At 49.5% G+C, this 18,736-nt stretch overlaps 1 protein-coding gene across 1 annotated transcript in view; it reads left to right on the plus strand.

The window, feature by feature from the left end:
- The window catches only part of ksr2 (kinase suppressor of ras 2), a 592,582-nt gene that overhangs the window by 228,687 nt on the left and 345,159 nt on the right, over positions 1–18,736 (plus strand). Inside the window, 1 exon segment of the mRNA XM_038791136.1 lies at positions 6,645–7,149. Coding sequence (XP_038647064.1) covers positions 6,645–7,149 — 505 coding nt within the window.

Raw genomic sequence — 18,736 nt, forward strand, 5'->3', positions numbered from 1 at the left:
TGGCATGAGCCACTGGCAGCAATGGCATTGCCATTGTAGTCGAGAAGCTGGCAGGCGAATGGCAGGATGGTCGGCTTAACGTGGAGGCTGTCCAGGTCAGACCGCGCAATGAGGTTGGCTGAAGCGCCGGTGTCCAACCTGAATCGGATGCGAGATTTGTTGACCGTGAGGGTGGCACACCACTCATCGTCCGGATCAATGTTCATCACTGGGAAGGGCTTGGCCTTTTTCTTTTGAAGCACCGTGTGCTTGGTGATGATGCCCACCCGGAATGGGGATTTGAGATCCTCGGTGTCAGGGTCTGGAACCATGTCGGAGTCGGAATCTGTGACCGGTTGTTGTACGGTTCAGACGCCCCTGCGCTGCTGGTGGGAGCGACGGGAGGCAGGTGTTTGAGCAGACCTGCACAGGGCTGCGTAGTGGCCAGGCTTGTCACACTGGAGACAGCGTCGAGATTTCGCGGGACATTGCCGCTTTAAGTGGGAGGAGCCACAGTTGTTGCACGCCTTGACGTCAAAACGCTCAGTGCGCCACTGCGCATGTGCGGTGCAGTCGTACGTAGTGCGCGCCAGCGCAGTTCGGTCTTCGGCCTCGCCGTCCCCTCGGTCGTTGCACGCATGCGCGGGAGCCAGGGAAAAGCGCGCGAAATGGCTGCCCTCATCCAGGCTCAGGCCCAAGAGCTGTTTTATGGCCTGCACCCACTCCGCAACGTGGAGGCCTTGCCGCGCCGTCTCTGTCACTTGAATGTGTGAGTATCGGTTAGTGGCATAACGCAGGTTTCAATGGCTATTGCGAGGGTTAGCTGTTTCACTTTGAAGAGCTGCTGGCATAGGGAGTCCGAGTGCACACCGAAAACAATCATTGAATCGGAGGTGGAGCCGTAATTGCAGGATTGCGCCAGGATGCGAAGATGGGTCAGGAAAGATTGAAAAGGTTCATCCTTACCCTGCAGACGCTGTTGAAAGACGTAGCGTTCAAAACTTTTGTTGACTTCGATGTCACAGTGGCTGTCGAATTTGAGCAGGACTGTCTTGAACTTGGACTTGTCCTCACCTTCGGCGAATGTGAGGGAGTTTAAAATGTGGATGGCGTGGTCCCCGGCCGTGGAGAGAAAGAGAGCAATCTTTCTGGCATCTGAGGCGGCTTCCAGGTACAGTTGAAACTTCTCTTTAAAAATCTTCCAGTTAGCACCGAGGTTGCCGGTGATGTGGAGCGGCGGGGGAGGGCGGACGCTGTCTATACTACCGGATGGCTGATCTCTGGTCGAAGGCAGATTATCTCAGGGTAGGTCCATCAAACTCTGACATCACATACTTGTACCAAGATGTGTTGGGTGTGCTGGGTCTGTGAGGACTGCATTTACCAGAGCAGTGAGAGAGACAGGCTACCAACACTTGTAGAAGTACAACTCTATTTTATTTAACTATAAGCTGTTAAACATACTTGCACTGTGGGTTGACACTATGTTAGGTTGACTGGAGACCTGAGGCTAACCTGACCAGACTATCCTGCTAGCACATGGCAGCTGTTCATGTTGCTGATCACGGGCTCTGGCTGTCTCAGAGGCTGCATCCCGAATGAGCGGGAAAACTAGTGCCCTCTGGCTTTATAGTGGCCGTGTCCTGTCTGGTGATTGGCTGCTGTGTTCTGTATGTTGATTGGTCGTTCAGTGTGTCAGTCAGTGTCTGTCTATGCACCATCATATACTTGTGTGTATATTATGACATGTATCTCCTGCCCGATGGAAGAAGTTGGAAGAGTGATTAAGCCAGGTGGGAGGAATCTTTCCCAAGGCAGCGGGAGATGTAGATGGAGTTAATGGATGGGAGGCAGTTTCTTGTGATGGACTGGGCGGTATTCACGACTCTCTGAAGTTTCTTGCGGTCCTGGGCCGAGCAGTTTCCATACCAGGTTGTGATGCAGCCCGATAGGATGCTTTCTATGGTGCATCTGTAAAAGTTGGTAAGGGTTAATGTGGACATGCCGACTTAGTTTCCTGAGGAAGCTTAGGAGCTGTTGTGCTTCCTTGGTGATAGCGTCGACGTGAGTGGACCAGGACAGATTTTTGGAGATGTGCACCCCTAGGAATTTGAAACTGCTAACCATCTCCACCTCGGCCCCGTTGATGCTGACAGGGGTGTGTAAAGTACTTTGCTTCCTGAAGTCAATGACCAGCTCTTTAGTTTTGCCGGCATTGAGGGAGAGATTGTTGTCACTGCACCACTCCACTGCACTGCACCGCTGCACTGTCTCCCTCCTGTATTCTGACTCGTCGTTATTCGCGATCCGGCCCACTATGGTCGTATCGTCAGCAAACTTGTAGATGGAGTTGGAACCAAGTTTTGCCACACAGTCGTGTGTGTACAGGGAGTAGAGTAGGGACTAAGTACGCAGGTACAGAGGTGTAGAGTGATACTGGATGGAAAATGTCTGCCCGGACCCCTATGTTTAAAGAGAATGTTATCAGTCTGACTCCATCTATCCCTACCCCTGCAATATGCTGATTGGCTTTGATGGGTCTCAAATGCATTTGGTTGGATGGTTAGTTGTCAATCATCAATGTGCAACATTACCTTGTTGAACTTTTAAAACGAATATAAATATTGCATGTGGAATTCTTAAATGTGTGTTGGAATGCAAACTCTGCTCTTATCATTAAACTGGTCTGTGCTGAACTCTGTGATTCTGTTCATTTGAACAATGGCAGAGCACATATGAACTATAATGTCAATTTTACCTTCAGTATAATGTTGCATAAGCTTTAGCTAGCTTTTTTAGATGTTTCAAATTCTGTGCTTTGCCACTGCAAATTCTGCAAGCTGTGTGTTTTTGTAATCTAAGTTATGCTTGAAGTTATATGATGAAATCCAGTTTAAAATAGATTTTAAACTGGGGCTTTAGTATTTACATTAAAGTGGCTAAATCAATATCCCTTTTCCTATCAGAAATAGCCAGTTCTCTTCACATCTGTTCTGGGCCAGGGTTTTATGGCCCCACCACAGTGGGTCTCTCACCAGCTGGTGTGGTGGGCCATTTAAATTCCTATTTACTTTGGTGGGACCACAATATCATGCACGGAGTTGGGGGGGGGGGGGGGGGGGGGGGGGGGGGGGTGCGTAAAATCCTGATCCTGGTAATGTTGCATTGTAACTGCTTATGCTGCGATACTTCACAATTTCTGTGTTTTAAAAGGATAAGTAGGTAATGTTCGATGAAGTCAGGTGGGAGGAGGCTTTGCGGCATTAATACTGACATAGAGAAGTCTTTTGAATGGTGTGTTGTAAACATTAATGGGTGGGATTTTCAGCCCCCCCCCCCATGATATATTTTCTGGCAGTTGACAAAGCTTGCTAATGGCCACAAGTCTTCCAGTCCCGCCGATGCCGATAGTATTTTGTGTGGCTCGCCCTGCCCACTGGTGGGGGGGGGGGGGGGGGGGGGGGGGGGGTTGCCTTCAGTGGGATCGGAAGATCTCACTGGCAAGGGCTGGAAAATCCCGCCTTATGCAATGAGTGTTGTTTTAGTAATCTGTTTGTCCAATGACAGACTATCAGTGGTACTTGTTCAGTATTCACAGTAACTAGCATTTGTCTTTAATGAGCTTTCATTGAAAATTGAACGAGATTTCAGAATTAAATAAAAGCAAAATACTGCAAATACCGGAAACCTGAAATAAAACAAAAAATGCTGGCAAGGCATAGCAGGTCTGGCAGCATCAGTGTAGAGCAAAAGAGAGTTAACATTTTCAGTCATGGAATGAATCATAGAATCCCTTCAGTGCCAAAGGAGGTCATTTGGCCGATCAAGTCTGCATCAACCCTCTGAAAGAGCACCCTACCTAGGCCCAATCCCCTATTCTATCTCTGTAACCCCACCTGGGGCAATTTAGCATGGCCAGTCAACCTAACCTGCACATCTTTTGCCTGTGGGAGGAAACCGGTACCCCAGGGGAAATCTACGCAGACACGGGGAGAATGTACAAACTCCACATATCAGTCTGCTGAGGTCAGAATCAAACCTAGATCTCTGGCGCTGTGAGGCAGCAGTGCTAATCACCGTGCCGCCGCATGGCTATTTTGCTGACATACACATTTCAGATTTCTTTTCAATTGGTATTGCTGTGGGAATGAAGATCACAGCTGAAAATAAATGCTAAAATTGAACCCTGCCTAAATAACCTCTTGTTACCTGCCCCCTTGGAGTATCCTCTCAGTTCTGTGCAAGTGAAAAGATTAAAAATATTGTTTCACCAATAGTAGTAGTCCTGTTGTTAATAGTAAAAAAGCATGTCCATCTGATTATCCCATTGGGATTTCCCAGATGTATAATTAAAGGGATTTGGCAGTTTTTAGCCATTATTCATTTCTACGTAAATGCTAAATTCATAGAACAATAAATGGGTCAAAATGTATTTCTGGCTCAATGAATGTATTAAACCGTGCGTGCAAAGTTTAAGCAGTTTACAAAACCACGTAAATCCAGAGATACAGTACCTTTTAACAAGCTTAATGATACTGATATTTTTATTAATATTGTCATGTAAATGTTCTATTCCCTCCTGTTTCTATCTTCTCCTCTAGCCTCAAACATTTCTTTAGGACCTGTCATTTGCCACTCCATGGTTTGTCCTTTGATCTGTGCTGGCAGCAAAACACTCATATAAACTCACTTGACAGAATAGCACCAAGTAATAAAGAAGAGCATACAAAGACGCCAGAATAATTTTAAGCTAACTCACCAGTTGGGAAATAGGATCTGGTGGTATACTGACTTTACACTCTGCTCAGGATAACTCTGCATTTCAGAAAAAAAGTGTTGCAAAACCAATGTTGTACCCAATCCTGCCAGTTCCTCAGTGGGCAGGTTAGGTTCAAAATGCCCTGAGAAACTCGCTAATTCTGCAGTTCTCCAGATATGCTACTGTAACTTTGGCAGAAGACTGGTGGAATCCCTTTGGTGAAATGGTGCCATTCATACATTGGGGGTGGGGGGGGGGGGGGGGGGAGAACCCTCGTGCCAAGCAGGGTGCCTTTTCTAGTACCATCATGTGCTATCAGGTTCTATTTCACTTTATATTACTCTATATTATGCTTTTACTCTACAGTACTCTGCCTTAGATTTGCTACATCTCTGTTTTTGCCAGCCTATTTTGTTCCTGAGAGCCCTTCAAAGTCCCTGCAACCAAAGCAATCATGTTAACACTGACCTTCGCCCAACATTAATTGCCCAACCCTAATTACCCCTGAGAAGGTGGTGGTGAGCTGCCTCATTAACTACGGAGGGCAGTTAGAGACAATCACTTTGTTTTGTGTCTGGACTCACATGTAGGCCAGGCTGCGTAAGGACAACAGATTACCTTCCCTAAAGAACATTAATCAACCATATACTTTTGAGCGGCAGTCTGACAGTCACCATTACAGGGACAAGTTTTTTTAAATTCAAAAATTATCTAATTAATTGAATTAAAATTCTCCTGGCTGTTGAAATGAGACTAAGTCGTGCCTGGATTAGTTTCTAGTCCATTTGCATAAGCACTGTGCTAATGTCACGCATAAACAGTTCATAGTCATGATAAAGTGCCTATCACATCAAAATATCGCAAACTATTTCATAAATTATTGATGTCTTTAAGCATTGGGACTATTTTGCAAGCAAAGGTTAAACACATGTTGTCGGAGCAGGTAAACTGAGCATTACATTTTCACTATGTTGATGATGTACCTGACCTGAGTGTCCTTGAGACTCACAGACAGATATCTGAAACTGATTTAAAAAAATAGATGTTGGTATGGTTGAACAAAATTGTGCGCAAAACTTCCTGTTTCTCATATCCCCTACTGAAAGATATAACTCCACACAGCACTTTAACAAAATTAACAGTCAAATGAGAGTGTGCTTATAATGTCCCTCAATACACCAACACAACATGAACTGAAGGAACAGCTACTTTCAAGAAGAAGAAGAAAGACAAACATATTTTAACAACAGCTTTCATAATCTGGGAACAGCATGAAGCATTTTACAGACAATAAATTACTTTTGAAGTGTAGTCATAAATTTTAGTTGCCATAGTCCCAGATGACCATAGGCTGTTTTCCCCTTTGAGGGGGCAGAACTGACTGGTGGTGATTTAACTTGAGGATCACCACACCTCAGGCGGGGCAAGGTTGAGAAGGAGGGGCCTTCATGAAATGAAATGAAAATCGCTTATTGTCACAAGTAGGCTTCAAATGAAGTTACTGTGAAAAGCCCCTAGTCGCCTCATTCCGGCGCCTGTTCGGGGAGGCTGGTACAGGAATTGAACCGTGCTGCTGGCCTGCCTTGGTCTGCTTTCAAAGCCAGCGATTTAGCCCTGTGCTAAACCAGCCCTCATAAATACAGCTGAACTGGTCCCATGCTCCTTTATGCACTTCAGCAGTCTGAGCTTGGAGTTAAACTGTCAGCAAGAAGGAAGCTGAGTTATTGCCTGAAATGTCAACTTCATGCAGTCCTGAACTGAAGTAACTCTAGTGGCTACTTTATTTTTAAAGGAAACTTGTGAGACAATTGCTTGTCCATTAAGATTGCTAATGAATGTGTTATTATTTTCTTATAGTAGTCATATTTGGTGGAATTAATGCGTGTCCTGTATTTTTGTAATGCAGGGAGTAGTTATTCCAGCGAGGACTGGGCTATCCAGTGGCCCACAACAGAAACTGGGAAAGAGAATACTCCTGTAAGCCAAGCAGAACCTGTCCAGTGGCCTGGTTGCCATACCGCACACAGCCCCAAGTTCCCATCAAAGTTCATGCAGCAAGATTTCCATTCAGTGCCTGTGCTAGGACCCTCTTGTACATATGCAGATAGACTGACCATTGGAGATCCGATTGGACTTTACTCTACATTCGAGAGCGGACCAAGTTCTCTGCCACCGTCTCCACGACAGCGACACGCTACTCATACCCCTCCACGAACCCCTCCTATAGTGACGACAATGACACCTCCGGGAACACCACCAGTGAGGAGAAGGAACAAATTGAAACCACCTGGAACTCCTCCACCAACTTCTCGCAAATTGATTCACCTCATCCCTGGCTTCACTGCACTACACCGAAGTAAATCACATGAGTTCCAGCTAGGAAACCGGGTGGAAGAAACACAAACCCCAAAGTAAGTAAAACACTCTTGATGCATTATAATTTCTAATTGAACTTTATGTCTTGACCATCAACAGTGCAGTCTTAATATAAAAACATTTCTATACGAAATGAATGCCAGTTATATCTCCCAATAGGTATTTAAAGACAATAGCATAGTGTAGATCTAGTGAATATGTGGAGGCTTTATTCATTTAAACAGGCTTCTGTCAAAGTGATTCCGAGCAAACTGTGGCACATTGTAATGCAGTTTGCGAACAAGGCTGTTTGTAAAATATCGGACCACAGTTGGTCCTCGAAAGATATTTGAATTGGTTGGACTTTTCCTTCTTCGTTTAGGTTTCAAAGTATTTTGTTTGCTGAAACTGGGAGCTAATAGCAGTGAGGGAAATCATGAGCTGGATTCTATGTCGATGAGATCTTCCGTTACGCTGGCAACGAACTCATGCCCGCGGATTTCCCGACGGCGCGGGGGTGCCCACAATGGGAAACTCCATTGGCCGGCTGCTGGGACGGAGAATCCTGCTGCCAGCGGGGGAGCGCTACACCATAAAACTGGTTTGGCGGGACAGAGAATTCCGCCCCACATATCTGAAGACTGAGTGAATTGGGACAGCAATCAGATTGAAAGATTGAAGGAGGTATGAATCCGAGTTTGGTTTTTTTGTATCTTTTCCCGCACCTAGTGGTGCACGAGGCAGATTTTCATCTGTTCCCGTGGCTAGCTTTTCCTAGGACAATTTCCTAGGACAGGTCGCTAGTCTGTCACCAGAGACGTATAGCTTGACACGCACCGCTCCACATCAAGCGTGGCTGAGCAGGAGTCTCTCCCATTCTTACCACCTGCCATTGGCATGTTGGAAGGATTTTGCAGCCTGATACTTAACGTGTTTGGCCGCGTGATGAACACATCTTCTTTGGCCATCAAGCCTTGGGGTGGGACTCGAACCTGGAACTTCTGACTCAGAGACAGGGGATGCTGGCCACTGAATCACATGACCTCCCTATAAATTCATGTAAGTGAACTGAACATCAATCAAGCAGCAAAAATAGAGGCAACAAAAAACTGGTTTAGGTGAAATAAGAAGAGGTGAAAAGTAAAGCAAACATTTTGTGTTTAATCTGACATGATTAAAATCTCCAGCATTTAAAATCCGAAGGAATGAGGCTTCACACTTAATTTATCTTCAGAGCCCGAGAGGTTTACGAATGGTAATTATTACTTATCATGTCTTTAAAAGAGTATTTAGGTTATGAAGGCCCCCCCCCCCCCAGGGACCCCTGTAATAGGGAAACATCCCCAGGAGCCATTGTAATAGGGGCACCCTCCACAGGGACCCCTGTGATAGTGGGCCCTCCCCAGGGATGCTCGTAAAAACTATTTGCAGCTTTGATCCATACATATCCCTTCATGCTTCAGTGGCCAACGTGGTGAAACCCCAAAGTTTGTTGACATTGACCACATCAAAGAGAGGTAAGTGCAGTGAAATCACACGCTTGAGTGATTTAATTTCGAGTTACTGGACTTTCCCACCAGAGGAAATGGTTTCTCTGCATATACCCTAACAGATTCCTTTATCATATATACGATCTTGACGAGATCGTACCTCAACTGTCTAACCTCAGGGGAATACAAGTAATGTTTATGCAACCTACCCCCAATTTATGGATATCAAATGCTAATTTGATTCATTACATTGATTTGTATCACAAAATTTCCGATCATACTCATGAGCAACACTTCTTTATCCATTTATTTTTTAAATAAGTTTAGAGTATCTACTTCTTTTTTCCTATTAAGGAGCTATTTAGCGTGGCTAATTCACCTACCCTGCACATCTTTTTGGGTTGTGGGCTGAGGCCCATGCAGACACGGGGAGAATGTGCAAATAGCACAACGTTACATATCCACTTTGGTAGTTTTTTTTTAAATTCAGAGTCCCCAATTATTTTTTTCCAATTAAGGAGCAATTTAGCGTGGCCAATCCACCTAACCTGCACATCTTTGGTTTGTGGGGCGAAACCCACCCAAACACGGAGAATGTGCAAACTCCACACGGACAGTGACCTAGAGCCGGGATCAAACCTGGGACCTCAGAGCCGTGAGGCAGCAGTGCTAACCACTGCACCATGTGCTTACTATGGTAGTGTTGGCCAATCAGTTATAGAAAATATTTAGCTACCTTTTTTTGTTATGAAGTTAAATTGAAGCATATGTATTCAGAAACGTGGACTTCCGGTTGCGGCTATGCGGAGCTAAGCCGCACGTACGGCAGCTCCCGCCAGGAATAGACTTTTGGGCTCTTTTTAGGGCCCCCAGCGGTACTTTTTCGACTGTTCCCGACGTGGGAAGGAGTCAGCAGCATTTCCCCAGCAGTATATGGCCTGGACCAGGATTGGGGCAAGCAAGATAGCGGTGGCAGCGCCAAAGCAAAAGCGAGGGAAGAAGCACAAGATGGCAGGCCGGCGGAGACCAAGAGGCATGGAGGCAGTGGGCGCAGGAGCAGCAGGAGACTCTCCAGTGCTGCTTCTGGGAGCTCAAAGCGGAGCTGCTAGAGCCACTGAAGGCTTCCATCGACAAGCTGCTGGAGACTCAGACAGCCCAGGGGGTGGCAATCTGGGAGATCCGACAACAGGCTACTGAAAGAGAGGATGAGGCCTCAGCCCTCGCGGTAAAGGTGGAGATGCATGAGGCGCTCCATAAAAAATGGCAGGAGCGGTTCGAGGAGATGGAGAACTGGTCAAGGCGGAAATATTTGCGGATCCTGGGCCTTCCGGAAGGGCTGGAGGGGTCAGACATGGGGGCCTATGTGGTCATCCTGCTGAATTCGCTGATGGGAGCTGGGTCCTTCCAGGGGCCCCTGGAGCTGGTGGGGGCCCACAGAATACTGGCAAGAAGGCCCAAGCCCAATGAGCCGCCACGGGCGGTGCTGGTGCGGTTCCACCGGTTCGCTGACTGGGAGTGTGTGCTCAGGTGGGCCAAGAAGGAGCGGAGTAGCAGGTGGGAGAACGCGGTGGTACGGATCTGCCAGGACTGGAGTGCGGAGGTGGCTAAGCGGAGGGCCGGGTACCACCGAACGAAGGCGGTGCTACACAGAAAAGGAGTGAAGTTCGGCATGTTGCAGCCGGCGCGCTTGTGGGTCACCTACAAGGACCGACACTTTTACTTTGAGTCCCCGGAGGAGGAGTGGGCCTTTGTGCAGGCCGAGAAGTTGGACTCAAACTGAGGGTTGGGTGCGGGAGTCTGTATGTAACTGTGTTATTTTCTGAGCGGGGGTTTTCTGTTTAATGCTGGTTCTGTGTCATTTTCAGGGCGGGTGGGGCACTGTCTTTTTGCGTGGGTTTGGTGGATGGGCTCGAGGAGGGGGGTAGACTTGCAGTGTGGGGAGCTGATGGTGGGAAGGGGGGCTGGGGCCCCGCGAGGGGACTGGCCCGACAATGGAAGCTGCTTTAGAGGAGGCGGGGTCGGGCAAGTGGAAAGCGCGGGCTTTTTCCCGCGCTGAGGGTTGATGGGGGCGGGGTCGGAGCTGGGAAGCGCGGGCTTTTTTCCCCGCGTGAGAGCGGGAGGGGGAGGAGGAGAGCCTGCTGGTGGGCACTGGGGAAGAGGGGTAGCCCCACGCTGGGAGGGGTCGGAGGAGTGGCGGGAGTTGCCGGGGTCAGTAGGAGTCAGCTGGCTTACGGGAGTACTATGGAGGGAGTAACGTGGCTATGGGGGGCCCTAGCTGGGGGGGGAGTACCGGGTTGCTGCTGGAATGGGCAGGAAGGAGCTGGAGTATGCAGGGGGGTTTGCCGCCGTGGGGAACGGGCCGAGTGGGGGGGGCGCGGACCTGTGGCGGGCAGAGGGAGGGTTATGGCTAGTCGGCGGGGAAGGGGGGCAGGGAGCCCCCGATCCGGCTGATAACCTGGAATGTGAGGGGACTGAATGGGCCGGTCAAACGGGCCCGCGTGTTTACGCACCTGAAGGGGCTGAAGGCGGACGTGGCTATGCTCCAGTAGACGCACCTGAAGGTGGCGGACCAGGTTAGACTGAGGAAGGGATGGGTAGGCCAAGTGTTTCATTCAGGGCTGGATGCAAAAAATTGGGGGGGTGGCGATCCTGGTAGGAAAGAGGGTGTCGTTTGAGGCGTCGAATGTGGTGGCGGGCAGCGGCGGGCAGTATGTGATGGTGAGCGGCAAGCTGCAGGGGGAGCGGGTGGTGCTGGTCAACGTATACGCCCCGAACTGGGACGATGCGGGTTTTATGCGGTGCATGTTGGGCCGCATTCCAGATCTGGAGACGGGGGGCCTGATAATGGGGGGGGGGGACTTAAATACAGTGCTGGATCCGCCACTGGATCGATCCAGGTTCAAGACGGGTAGGAGGCCAGTGTCGGCTAAGGTGTTGAGGGGGTTCATGGACCAGATGGGAGGGGTGGATTCTTGGAGGTTTGCGAGGCTGAGGGTCAGGGAGTTTTCATACTTCTCCCATGTGCATAAGGCCTATTCCTGGATCGATTTTTAAATTATGAGCAGGGCGCTGATTCCAAGGGTGGAGGATGCCGAATATTCGGCGATAGCCATTTCGGATCACGCACCGCACTGGGTGGACCTCGAGCAGGGGGGGAGACAGACCAGCGCCCACTCTGGCGCTTGGAGGTGGGGCTGCTGGCAGATGAGGAAGTGGGCGGGCGGGTTCGAGGATGTATCAAGAGGTACCTGGAGGCCAATGATAATGGGGAGGTCCGAGTGGGGACAGTCTGGGAGGCATTGAAGGCGGTGGTCAGAGGGGAGTTGATCTCTATCCCCGCCCATAGGGAGAGGAGAGAGCAGAGAGAGAGGGAGAGGCTGGTGGGGGAGTTGGTGAGGGTGGATAGGAGATACGCGGAGGCTCCAGAGGAGGGATTGCTGAGGGAGCGGCGTTGTCTTCAGGCCAAGTTCGACCTGCTGACCACCAGAAAAGTGGAAGCTCAGTGGAGGAAGGCACAGGGAGCTGTGTATGAATATGGGGAAAAGGCGAGTAGGATGCTGGCGCATCAGCTCCGTAAGCGGGATGCGGCCAGGGAGATTGGTGGAGTTAAGGATATGGGAGGTAATGTGGTGCGAAGGGGGGTAGGCATCAATGGGGTCTTCAGGGACTTTTATGAGGAATTGTATCGGTCTGAACCCCCAGAGGAGAGGGGGGGGGGGTAGGGAATGGGGCGCTTCTTGGACAAGCTGCGATTTCCGAAGGTGGAGGAGGGGCAGGTGGAGGGACTGGGGGCGCCGATTGAGCTGGAGGAGCTGGCCAAAGGGATAGCGAGCATGCAGTCGGGGAAGGCACCGGGGCCGGATGGGTTCCCGGTCGAATTCTATAAAATGTATGCAGACCTGCTGGGCCCCCTGTTGATCCTTAAGCGGGACAAGGACCCCCTGCAGTGTGGGTCATACAGGCCGATCTCGCTGTTAAATGTAGACGCTAAGGTGTTGGTGAAGATCTTGGCCACAAGGATAGAGGACTGTGTGCCGCAGGTTATCCACGAGGATCAGGCGGGGTTCGTGAAGGGGAGGCAGCTGAACACCAACATACGGAGGGTCTTGAATGTTATAATGATGCCGGCGGTAGCGGGGGAAGCGGAGATAGTGGTGGCGCTAGACACGGAGAAGGCCTTTGATAGGGTTGAGTGGAGGTACTTGTGGGAGGTGCTGGAGAGGTTTGGGTTTGGGGAGGGGTTTGTCAGATGGGTGAGGCTGTTATATGAGGCCCCGATGGCGAGCGTGGCCACGAATAGGAGGAGATCGGAGTACTTCCGGTTATACCGAGGGACGAGACAGGGGTGTCCCTTGTCTCCCCTGCTCTTTGCGTTGGCAATCAAACCCCTGGCCATGGCGTTGAGGGAGTCGAGGAACTGGAGGGGACTGGTGCAGGGTGCAGAGGAGCACCGAGTGTCGCTTTATGCAGATGACTTATTGTTATATGTGGCGGACCTGGTGGGGGGAATGCCGGAGGTGATGAAGATTCTCAGGGAATTTGGTGACTTCTCAGGGTACAAGCTCAACCTGGGGAAGAGCGAACTGTTCGTCGTGCACCTGGGGGACCAGGAGGAGGGGATTGGTAGGCTCCCACTAAAAAGGGCGGAGAGGGGCTTTAGGTACCTGGGAGTCCAGGTGGCCAGGAGCTGGGGGGCCCTACACAAACTTAACCTTACAAGGCTGGTGGAGCAAATGGAGGAGGAGTTTAAAAGATGGGACATGTTGCCGCTGTCGCTGGCGGGTAGGGTGCAGTCAGTCAAGATGACGGTGCTCCCGAGGTTTTTGTTCCTGTTCCAGTGCCTCCCCATCCTTATCCCGAAGGCCTTTTTTAGGAGGGTCAACAGGAGCTTTACGGGGTTTGTGTGGGCGCATGGGACCCCGAGGGTGAGAAGGGTGTTTTTGGAGTGGGGCAGGGATAGGGGGGGTGGGGGGGGGGGGGGGGGGCTGGCACTGCCCAACCTCTGTGGGTACTATTGGGCTGCCAACGCAGCGATGGTGCGTAAGTGGGTAATGGACGGGGAAGGGGCAGCATGGAAGAGGATGGAGATGGCGTCCTGTGTGGGCACAAGCCTGGAGGCGCTGGTAACGGCGCCGCTGCCGCTCCCTCCAGCGAGGTATACTACGAGCCCAGTGGTGGCGGCTACCCTCAGAATTTGGGGGCAATGGAAATGGCACAGGGGGGAGGTGGGGATCTCGATGGGGTCCCCGATACGGGGGAACCACCGGTTTGTTCCAGGGAGAATGGATGGCGGGTTCCTGAGTTGGTACAGGGCAGGTGTTTGGAGGTTGAGGGAGGGACCTCTTTGTAGACGGGAAGTTTGCGAGCCTGGGTGAGTTAGAGGGGAAGTTCGGGCTCCCCCCCCCGGGGAACATCTTTAGGTACATGCAGGTAAGCGCGTTTGCCAGACGGCAGGTGGCGGAGTTCCCTCTGTTGCCCCCGCGTGGGGTCCAGGACAGGGTGCTCTCGGGGGTGTGGGTTGGAGAGGGGAGAATTTTGGACATGTACCAAGTGATGCAGGAGGTAGACGAGGCCTCGGTGGAGGAGCTGAAGGGTAAATGGGAAGAGGAGCTGGGTGAGGAGATTGAGGAGGGGACGTGGGCAGATGCTCTGGAAAGAGTAAACTCCTCCTCTTCTTGTGCGAGGCCTAGCCTCATACAGTTCAAGGTGCTACATAGGGCTCATATGACCGGGACGAGGATGAGTAGATTCTTTGGGGGCGAGGACAGGTGTACTATGTGCTCGGGGAGCCCAGCGAACCATGCCTATATGTTCTGGGCATGCCCAGCGCTGGGGGAATTTTGGAAGGGGGTAGCAAGTACGGTGTCGAGGGTGGTAGGATCCAGGGTCAATCCAGGCTGGGGCCTCGCAATATTCGGTGTTGCAGAGGAGCCGGGAGTGCAGGAGGAGAAAAAGGCCGGCATCCTGGCCTTTGCGTCCCTAGTAGCCCGGCGGAGGATTCTTCTTCAGTGGAAGGATGCGAGGCCCCCAAGTGTGGAGGCCTGGATCAGTGATATGGCGGGGGTTTATCAACTTGGAGAGGGTGAAATTTGCCCTGAGGGGATCAGTACAGGGGTTTTTCAGGCAGTGGCAACCTTTCCTAGATTTCCTGGCAGAACGATATGGAAAAAGGCCAGCAGCAGCAGCAGCCCGGGGCGGGGGGGGGGGGGGGGGGGGGGGGGTCGTTTCTGTGGGTTGGGTTGAAGGGACGTGTATATGTGTTCTTTGTTTATGACGGGCGTTAATCTATTTCTTCTTTTTTGTATTAACGGGGGGGGGGGGGGGGGGGGGTTTGCTCTGTTTTGTTTTCTCAGTTGTTAATATTTTCTGTTATTGATATTTTGTAAAAATCTAAATAAAATTTTTTTTAAAAAAATGTATTCAGAAACGTACTGGAACTATTATTGTGTCTGACTTCATTATTATGTTGCTAACAAAATGAGCTTGTCTTCGAAAGTTCTTCATATAGGTCCTGGAATTCAATGTCATTGATTAAAAGGACTGTATAAATCTTGATTTGGATGCTCATCTCTGATTCTTTAGGGAGAATTATTTTTTAAATTAGTAATACCATTATTATATTTTCTCTTTCATTAAGCCTAATTATGACCTTTCACAATAGGCTCCTCGCAATTGGTATATTTTACCTCATAGGGCATAATCTCCCAGCCCTTTCATGTGGCGAGGTGCCTTGCTTGTCATAAGCATCTATCAGAAAATTGCAGGTTAGCTTCCCATTGTTTTCCACTCATGACAGGAGGGAAATTTCAGTGTTTATGTCTCTTTGCTTTGCCGTCAATTTGCTTTCTGGAATTTTTACTGAGCAAAATGATATTGAGAGATAATTAACACAGTCCTTGTGGAACATAGTGTAACATCTGAATCAACAAGTATAATGTGAGCACCGAAGTTAATGGGTTCTAATCCAGTCTTCAGATATCAACATTTACATTCATGGATATTTTTTTAATGGGCTTATTATGAATATAATGAAGAATGCATCTGCAGTGCACATTGTATTCAAAGAATGCACATCTCGGTTTCAGAATACTTTTTGCTATTAATTCTCTCAACAAAACTGAATTTCTGTGCATTCCTAATGTTCCAAGAAAAATTTGTGGAATGGTCAGAACTAATTTTTTGTTAATTATTTTGTTTCATGTCAACAAAGTGCAAATTATAATCATGTTACATTTTTGACATTGATGCAGCAATATGGAATGCGATTCTTGTAGCTGGGGTGATTTTGGATCAATGTGGATTGTTAACATAGTTTGCAAAGTCTGTTTATCATCATTCTTGCTGTTTCCACGTCTCACCCTAAAATATGGTAGAAATATTTGCAACAAGTGACCTGTTCTTCATTACAGGGTGTGGTCATTGCAATAGCTCGGATTTGATAGTTGAAGACATATCCAAGCATAAATGGAAGTGGCATTATGATCCTTAGAGACTGCAGGAGGAATATTACTGTGCAGGACATGGCCACTTTAGAGAGAAACAATGCTCCTAAAGATAGTAAGTCACTTGAAAAGTCAAGTTAAAGCAGTTTTGAATGAGGTTGACGTTAAAAATACAAAAGTGTCTGGAAATAGTAAAATGGATGAAGTAAGAAAAATCAAATAAAGAAAACACAGAAAATGAAGCAGATATGGTAGAAAACAGAATAAAATACAACCTGTCAAACATATTGATAAAAAGATAGCAAGAGCCTTATCCCCCCATTAAATAGACCTATCCACAACCAAAGAGCAATGAAGGGCCTTATTGGCAAGATATGCACATTTTGAATGTAATGATGCACCGAGAAATAGGCAGGATAATGATCTCAACCAACAGCGCCCAGGGAAGCAGGGAATGCACAAAAGGCATAAAAGGTGGAGATACCCAGAGTTCGCAAGGGGTTGAAGCACAGAAGAAGCTAGAGGGTGGACGCCACGGAAAGATTCAAACATAGAGATGGAAATTTAAAAATTGAGACATTGGCAGTGTGTGCAGGGATGATTGACAAACTACATTAAACTAAATGTAAAACTTGTGAAAGGTAGAAAGAATTAAAGGGAAATTGGTGCAAAAATAGTGAAGTATGGGGATACAATGTCCGAAAACCAGACATTTTTCTCTTGGAAGATCTGGGCACTTCTCCAGAAACAGAGTAAGTGTGGGAATGAAGAGGCCATTCTCGGGTTAATACCGAAGGATTGAATCAGTGAGAGTTGTGCACCCACTGGCCTGTGTGGTTAAAACTGTTACAGAAACTTTATATTGTGTGGGCTGCCATCTACACAAATCAGCAAACACAAGATACAAGAATCAGAAAAATGTTATTTTCTCAAACTTAGAGCCGTAAAAGGATATTGCACACTGCTTTAACAATGTGGCGTCAATGATGAGAACGTCAGACCAGCAAGTCATTCAGAAAGGTTCAGGGGCTGGATTCTACGGTTCCCCATCCGCATCTACTCAGGGCGCATCATTCCTGGTGGCAGGAATTTGTCTTCCCCCCGCTTATCAATGGTATTTCCCATTAAAGCCACTGCACACCGCTGGGAAACCCACAGGCGAGTGCGCTGTTGGCGGGAAAAGTGAATCGCAACAGCTGGAGATTTCAGGGCCATGAATGAACTCCGCACCCCAAGCAACACAATGTTCAGATATAAATTCAGGTGAAAGTATCTGTTTAGTGGTTTGCTGCCAAAGCTGTACTGTTCAAAGTTCTAGCTCATTTGCCCATTAAAATGGAGACGGAAGGATGTCTCTCCCATCCCACGTTCCGTCAGGCAAGAATAGCGATGGGATTGAACATGGCAATGGGCGTCTCCAAACAGCTTTTGTGCTGTCGGGATTTCCCATTCTGATTGTCTCCCCCCCCCCCCCCCCCCCCCCCCCCCCCCCCCCCAGAAATGATGTAATGGGGTTCCCACCATGAAAGGGAGGGAACCTCCATTAGCATGCATTTTAATATCATTAGCTGGCTTCCCCCCCGCCGTATTATCCACCCATGTTAGGATTTTCCCATCTGTGGGGAGCTCTTATTTTTATTTCTTTCTGATTTTGGCGCCCTTTAAAGCCAAGGTTGTTGGCGGGGCGGGCTCATTCAGAGCCCTTCTCACTAGCATGTTGGTGGGACTTGCCGCTTGGGTAGCATGGTAGCACAGTAGGTACCACTGTTGCTTCACAGCTCCAGGGACCCAGGTTCAATTTCTGTTTTGGGGCACTGTTTGTGCGCAGTCTGCATGTTCTTCCGGTTTCTTCCCACAAGTCCTGAAAGACGAATGTCAGGATTCTCCGTGACATTGCACCGAAATCGCGAAACGCGATCAGCTGGAGAATCGGCTCGGGCGCCGAAATCGGGATTGACGCCGGTTTCGCACTGAATCGGAATTCACCGGATCCCCAACTCGCCCAAATCGTGGGGTCCGCCGCACAGCCCGGAAGTACAGTATGCATCTCATTATCTGCCCTGACGCCCCAGCGATTCTGCGCCCTCAATGGACTGATTTCCTGACGCCGCGTTTCTAACCACCTTTTAAACAAACCACATTCCATTAGGGCGGCCATCTTGTTGGCCACTCACCCCGGTCCCTGGGTGGCCGCTGAGGAAACGGCCGTATGGGTGAACCCCCTCCCCAGCCACCCCACTCAACCTGGTACACCCACTGGGAGACCACCCAGGGTCACACCAATGGCAGCCTCCAGTGAGGCAGTGCCATCAAATGGTGGCCCTGGCAGCTGGGATGGGCGCAAGGACCGGGGGCACTGATGTGGCGGGGGTGGGGGACATGCATGGTTGGGGCGCGCGGTGACACCCGGGGCCACCATGTAGCCCATGGTACCTGGTTGTGCACGGGTGTATGCGCCATGTTGACATGTTTTCCCCTCATCCCCTGCAGACAATCATGTTTGGTCACCAACCAGCGATGTTCACCACCGTGGCGGCAGCCGCTGCCCTGCGTGCAGCCCTCTGGCAGTGTAGGTTGGGGCGGCTCAGAAAGGAGGCGGATGCTGCAGCAGAGGAGTCTGCTGCGGAGGGGCAGGTGCCAGCCGCTCAGGCTGGAGGGACAGCTGCCCGACAGGATGAGGAGGAGGAGGAGGTGGTGGTGCCAAGGAGGCG

This window comes from Scyliorhinus canicula, chromosome 1, assembly GCF_902713615.1.
Source record: "Scyliorhinus canicula chromosome 1, sScyCan1.1, whole genome shotgun sequence".
Classification (NCBI taxonomy): domain Eukaryota; kingdom Metazoa; phylum Chordata; class Chondrichthyes; order Carcharhiniformes; family Scyliorhinidae; genus Scyliorhinus; species Scyliorhinus canicula.